General features: G+C 29.9%; 1 protein-coding gene across 1 annotated transcript; it reads right to left on the reverse strand.

The window, feature by feature from the left end:
• Nucleotides 1-5,112: 5,112 nt before the first annotated feature.
• On the reverse strand, nucleotides 5,113-6,599 carry LOC127107143 (tabersonine-19-hydroxy-O-acetyltransferase). The gene has a single exon (XM_051044421.1). It carries the CDS (start codon nucleotides 6,520-6,522, stop codon nucleotides 5,218-5,220), a length of 1,305 nt encoding a protein of 434 aa, XP_050900378.1. The 5' UTR covers nucleotides 6,523-6,599; the 3' UTR covers nucleotides 5,113-5,217.
• Nucleotides 6,600-6,843: the final 244 nt, after the last annotated feature.

Consider the following 6,843-nt stretch of genomic DNA (forward strand, 5'->3'; position numbering starts at 1 on the left):
ACTAGCTATTCTAGAGACTTTATTAAACAAACATAATAAAGAAAAAGCCTTTTATTATTAATAAATAATTCGATACAAGTACCAAAAGTATTGGCCTCTAGGGCTTACACCAACAATTAAAAGGAGTGAATGAAAGAGTGCAATTGTTTCAGCAATTTTAAAAAATTATACAGTGTCAATCGATTGCATGGAATAAAAATTTGAAATTTACACTGCTTCAATCAATTTCACAAACCATTAAATTAATTGCATGAGTTAAAAAATTGTTTTCTAAAAGGTCATTCAGTCGATTGCACGAATGGTTCAATTGATTGCATGCTTAAACATTTTGAAATTTATTTCTAAGTACATAAACGTCATGATGCATCAAATCTAGTTTTCAGCCAATGCTAGTAAAATCATTTGAAAAATATTTTAACAAAGTATAAATTGAATTTTAAAATGCATGATAAACAAATATATACTGAGCACTTTAAGATTCTCTATGATAAGGATTTCATATACCTTGTGTGTTGATAATAGTGATAAATAATTTTTCCCTCTTCTTTGATAATGAGACTTGAACTTTAAAACATTGTCTTCATCAAAATATGTTGGAAGCTTGTCTTCACATAATTCATAACCGGGGGAATAGATATAGCCTATTTACCTCGGTTTGAGGAAACAACCGAGGGTAAAACCCTTGTTTTTAAATTTTATTTATTTATAATTTTACAAAAAAAAAATCATTTTTTAATTTATAGTTTTTTTAAACATAATCTAAATTAACTTAAGTAAAACAAATGGTTTTTTGAAACATAATTTAAATAGAACAAATGGCCATGTATCAAAATTATAAATTGTTTATACCAAATCTAAAATGGCACACACACGTTCTCTTTTAAAAAAAAACTAAAACATATATAAATGATTAACTAACAAACAAAAAACCAAAGTGTAGATTCATCAAGCGTGTCCTAAAGTCTTCATCTAAGAATGGGATCCGTTTGTCAAACATCTATAATTCAAACGACATTTAAAAACAAATTGGATAACACAACAACAACAACAACAACAACAACAACATTAAACCTTCAATAACAACATCAACATTAAGCCTTAGATATATATTACTAAGTCATATAAAATACTTATATTTTTAGTTTCCCTATATACCTTTTTGATGATTATAAAGAATAACATGCATATCATCTAAATATTTTTCTTCATATGCGATACATGAGTGTTGCAAAAGAAGGGGTCTCTGAAATATCAAGAGTTAAATTTTGATTTTTATCACTATCAAGAATATGTTTTTCTTGTAAAACAATTGACCATCTATTGTTAGAAGGGCTAGTGACAAAAAAAAATATTTTTCTTGAGATGCCATGATGAATGGTTCATCCATATAAGCTAACTTGGAAAGGTCAACACGTATGAATCCTAATTCTTTTATTTGTACATCAGTGTTACTGTCAATCCGCTTCCACTTAAATAAAGACACATTAAACATTATATAATAAATCTCCAAAATCTTCTCAATGACCTCAAAGTACAGTCTAGATGTCATTACAAGATTGTTATCTTTAAAATTAGAGAAGTACATGGATTCAACCTCAACCAAAATCACACTATTTTGCATGGTACTACGATCATCCTTAGGTTTTGTAGAAAGAAAATTTACTAATGTCATATACACTTTAAGTTATTACATTAAACTTAAGAGTATATGACATCCATTTAATTTTCTCATATGCACTCATATCTTTATAAACCCTTTAATTACACCAATTTATGAAACATTTGTTATTCTCTATTAACATCCATTTTTCACGCATCCAGAGGAATTTTTTCTTGATAAGTATTTTGTGAGACCATAAGTAAGGCTGCACTTGATTAACATTATTCAAAATATACAAAAATTCACCGTTATTCGATGAGAGAGTAAAATAAATAAGTTTCTATGAGTTTCGATTTTCCTTATTGGAGATGCGTTCGAGTTTCCTTATTTTAGTTTTGTTCGGGTTTCCATCCTTCTTTGTTTACTTTGTTCGACTTGAAATATGAAGTTTGGTTTGATTTAGTGGAAAAGAAGAAGTTCAAGCAGAGAAGACTATCTAAATTGTTTGTGTAGTTTCATTGGAGTGTTATGTTTGCTAGGGATCAAAACGTTTAGGGGAAAAGCAAAAGTGAATGAGAGTTAACATTACAGTTTTGGAAAATAATGTTGTTGGGAGTGTTTCTCTCGGTTGGCAATAAAAACTAAAGGAATATTTGATTTTATTTTAAATAAAAAATAGAATAAAATTAAAGGCGTTGATAGCTTTCCTCTTGGTTGGCATTTAGAACAGAAGGGATAACTAATTTAAATTCTAATTACTCAATAGAATAAAAATAAGGGTGTCATTTTAAAAGAAATAAAATCTTAAACATAAGTTGTTGGGTATCAAAACATATCCTTAATGGACTTTCCACCTCGTATGTCAGCTCGGCCAAGGGAATACATAACATCTATTATAGAACCCCAAAAAATGGTGAATGATAAGAAATATCAGTTATAAGTTTTTACCATTGACCATTTTCTTTTTGAGTTGTAATATCTTCTAAGTATGATTAAAAATAGATTTTCCAATGTTGTCAAATAAGAAAAATATTAAATTATTGAATGTTTGCCTTGATGACAATATTGAGAAGTTATTCCTAAAAAAACAACTACAACAACAACAACAATAAAACATTAACAGAAAAACAACAAAATCAACAACAAGAACAACACAAAATAGAATTTGATTTTGTTGAGAATGTATCAAGTGTGAGTAGTGTGGATAATAGTCTCACATTGGTTGGTAATATGGAGACTTGAGCATTTATAAGTAAGAGAGTCCACTAACCTATAACCTTAAGGTTTTAGGTGAATATATGATGTGTCTCTCATAAAGGTGTTGCTCTAGAAAAAAAAAGCCCCACAATGTTCAATGCTATCTAATGAAAAACTCCCCCAACAAATGGTATCATGAGCCTTTGGTTCGAGAAAAGGGACCGGCTTAGTTGTATCGTAAGTCAACAGCGCCAGTGTGGTGAATAAGAAACGTTCCGTTGAAAAGTATCAACGGTGCCAGTGTGGTGAATAAGAAACGTTTTGTACGGTACAAGAATTTGTGGGAGTAAGAAGAACTTTCACTTGAGGGGGAGCATTGTGAACTCACACTTGAGGGGGAGTGTTGAGAATGTATCAAGTGTGAGTAGTATGGATAATAGTCTCATATTTGTTGGTAATATGGAGACTTGAGCATTTATAAGTGAGAGAACTCACCCACCTATAATCTTAAGATTTTAGGTGAATATGTGGTGTGTCTCTCACAAAAGTGTTGCTCTAGAAAAAAGAAGTCCCAAAATGTTCAATGCTCCATAGTGAAAAACTCTCCCAACAGATTTAGGGGAGGAATATGAATTCGTAAATTGAAAATGAAGTTTGGAGGCAGAAAGATGACTTAGGTTTAAGGTTAGGGTGAATACATGGTGATTTATAGATAAAACTGGGGTAACATTCCCCTCGATTTTAACAATGAAACAAGTGGAAAACGTATTTATTTTTAATATTAAAATGAAAAAATGAATGTGCCACTATAATTATAAATAAAAAACAAAATTGTAGTTGCTGAAATCGAAACTTGTCCCCGAGAGATTTTTCTTCTCGATTTTCCTCACAATCGGGGGAGTAAATGATATATTTTTTAATTAAATATTTAAATTAAAAATAAGGTGCCTAATGTTAGTAATTTTAACTAGGTTAGTTAGTTCACTGAGGTAAATTTTTATTAGGAAATGTAGTATGTGTAGTAGTGTTGTCACAAACAAATTGTATTTATATTCAAATGTTTCTCAATCTCTTCAACTCTTAATATATGAATCACATAAATACAAGATGTTTAAAAGTGTTTCTCAATCCCCTTAAATTCTTTCAAAAGTTTCCCAAATTTCAAGAACTTCAAATAATTTTAACCCTTACCTCTAAGTTGACTAAACTGACCAAATTCAATACCTGCAAATCGTCTGGACCCGACCCACAGTCCGCTTGCCTCCAAGCATATCTGATTCACAGAAATCTCAAAATATATTTTATTTTTCTTCATCACTTAAAGTTTTATGGTGTTCTTTAACAACATGTTTGTTAGCTTGGTGGATATGATATTTAAGTTAAACTATTGGACCGCTCTTATTAGACCGTATACCCAAACCAAAAGTATGCAATTATAGTTACATAGTTATTCTCTCATGTAAAATTTATACTAAAGTTGATCAAATTGTTACACTTCTACAACTTGACAAATGATAGGAAGAGGTATCGATATTTATTTAAGAATTTAATTGATATATACTGACAGTATAAAAGAATTTTACACAGTCAGTAAATTATAACTGTTGGATATTGGGACAAGTTTGATTTTTATTTTTAAAATCTATAAAATAATTCAAACAGACGATGGTGATAATCGATAGTGTAAAACTTTTTATACTGACAGTACATATTAATTAATCTATTTATTTAATATTCAACATACATTAGATATTACTCATATTTGATTAATTTAAAAGTCATATCTTTGCAAATGCAATTTACCTTTTACTTTATAAACTATCATTTATGATTACAGATATCAATTTTCATATGCTAGTGAGGATTTCAATGGAGATTTTCATGTTCAGGGTTTTAATCTAGTGCGAATGTCTATTGAGATTTTTATTTTCAGGGCTTCAAAAATGGAAAATTTCCCTTCCCTTTAGACGGAGATAGAGAATAAAATTCATCTAAAAATACTTCGGAGATAAGTCTGTCAAAATTATCATAATATTTTTAAAATTATATAATTTTAAATTTATATATTATTTTATTGTTTTTGAAAAAATTAAAACAAAGAGGAGATCAAAATGATTATTTTAAACTTTTAGAGTTTGAAAATTTTAGTGATTAAAACTTTTTATTTTATTTTACCTTATTATATTTACGAATTTAAACAAAGACCCATGATCAATGGGAATATGTGGGGATGGAATGAGGGACAAATTTTCCACGCTGCACGATTTACATACCTACTTGACTTTCCAAAGAAAAATAAACAAAATAAATTGATCTAAAGAGAAATAATATGGACTAAACTATAATAACTTATTTAAATAAATCCACGGAACACATGAAATTCAAAACTTATTGAAAATAACCTACCCATATAACTCATGTCAAACATTACTTGGATTGAGAGATGCATATTGAAGAATCTCAACATCATTTTCAAAGGCATCCATATCATTCTTTTCCATGCTCACAAATGCTTCAATCCCTTCTCCATCTCTTGTATCCATCATAAATATTAAATTCTTCATAAAACAACCAAAAGTGGTTACCCATATTGGTTTTCCCCACCCAAAATCTACATCATAAACTGGAAATCCACACCAACTACTAAAAGTATACGTATTATGATTCTCATAATAACCATCATTGAGATGTTCCAAACACCCAGAAATGAATGACAAATCCTCCTCTTCTTTCCCTTCAAATTTTTTCGGATAAACCTCGCAAAATTCCGATAACGCTTCTTTTATCTTGCTTACCAATTCATCCAGCTCCATTTCCTCTTTATTTGGACTCATAGATGCAAACCAAACTATGTTCCCAACCCAGTTTTCTGATAATGGTGGAACCATTCTTCTGCGAACTTCCACAACTGTGGCGAATGGTGTGATCTTGAAGCTTAATCCCTTTGTTGAAACCGCGCGCTTGTAAATTAATGCACTTACAACTTGTACGCGTGTCGGAGAAAAATCTATAGAATTTCTTACCCTTTCCTTGAGCGACTTAATCTTTGACGCTTCAAATACAAATCTTTTATACACTATGTTGTTTCCACCCGGAATGGAAAGTTCCTGGAAAATAGGTATGTCTCTCTGGGGGAAAATCGAAGCTCCCCCAGAAAGAGGTGATAATAATACCGATAACTCTTGTTTTTTTTGTTGTTCTAGTTTTTGGTTGATGATGGCCCAATCGTTCAAGAATTTGAAAAGAGTGGTACCATCACCAACCTTGTGAGTCATGAGGATACTTATCGCAATTCCTCCGCATGCGAAACAATTGATTTGAATGATGAATAAACTTCCACTCCAATCCATTATTTTCCATTGCAACTCGTCGGAAAACAACGGGTTCACCAATTCTTCTGTGGGATTTTGGACGATTTCTGATAAATTGTGTTGGATCTTTGTGATGATAAATGACACACCTTGATCATTGCATTCAATGGTGGTTTTGTCTTTCAATCTACCAGCAAAATGATAGTATCTGGAAAGAACCTGAGAGAGCGATTTGCGGAGTTGTGATATTTTTGAAGTTTGGTTAGTGACTTCGTTTGGGTTGTAAAAGAAAAGAACTGGCACATACTTGCGGTAAAAAGCGTTATCTATAAAAGAAAGAGGGTATATTCTCAAATCAGATGGTGTTGGTGACGAAGGTTTGATAGTTTCTCTAGAAAGAGTTTCAATCTCCATGGTTTATTGCTTCTCTATAGTGTTTTTGATAAATAAGAAAGCATGCTTATTTATTAAAGCAAATTCTTACCTACCCAATGTTTTATGTGAGTGCATACTAAGATTAGCTCCAATCATATCGGAAGTCGTTTTAATTTTAAAAATATACTCAAATTTTTAAAAAAATATAATTTTAATAATTAAAAAAAATATATAAAAATATAATTATATATTAATTAAATATAAATTTAATTATAATTATTTTGAATTTTGATCAATTTTAATTTTTAATATATTTAATTTTTATCTTAAATTTTTTAATAATATTATTTATTTTTAATA

The sequence above is a fragment of the Lathyrus oleraceus genome, chromosome 7 (assembly GCF_024323335.1).
Source record: "Lathyrus oleraceus cultivar Zhongwan6 chromosome 7, CAAS_Psat_ZW6_1.0, whole genome shotgun sequence".
Taxonomy (NCBI): domain Eukaryota; kingdom Viridiplantae; phylum Streptophyta; class Magnoliopsida; order Fabales; family Fabaceae; genus Lathyrus; species Lathyrus oleraceus.

Excerpts from the sequence above, each read along its gene's own strand:
- LOC127107143 (XM_051044421.1), bottom strand. The coding sequence starts at position 6,522 with ATGGAGATTGAAACTCTTTCTAGAGAAACTATCAAACCTTCGTCACCA.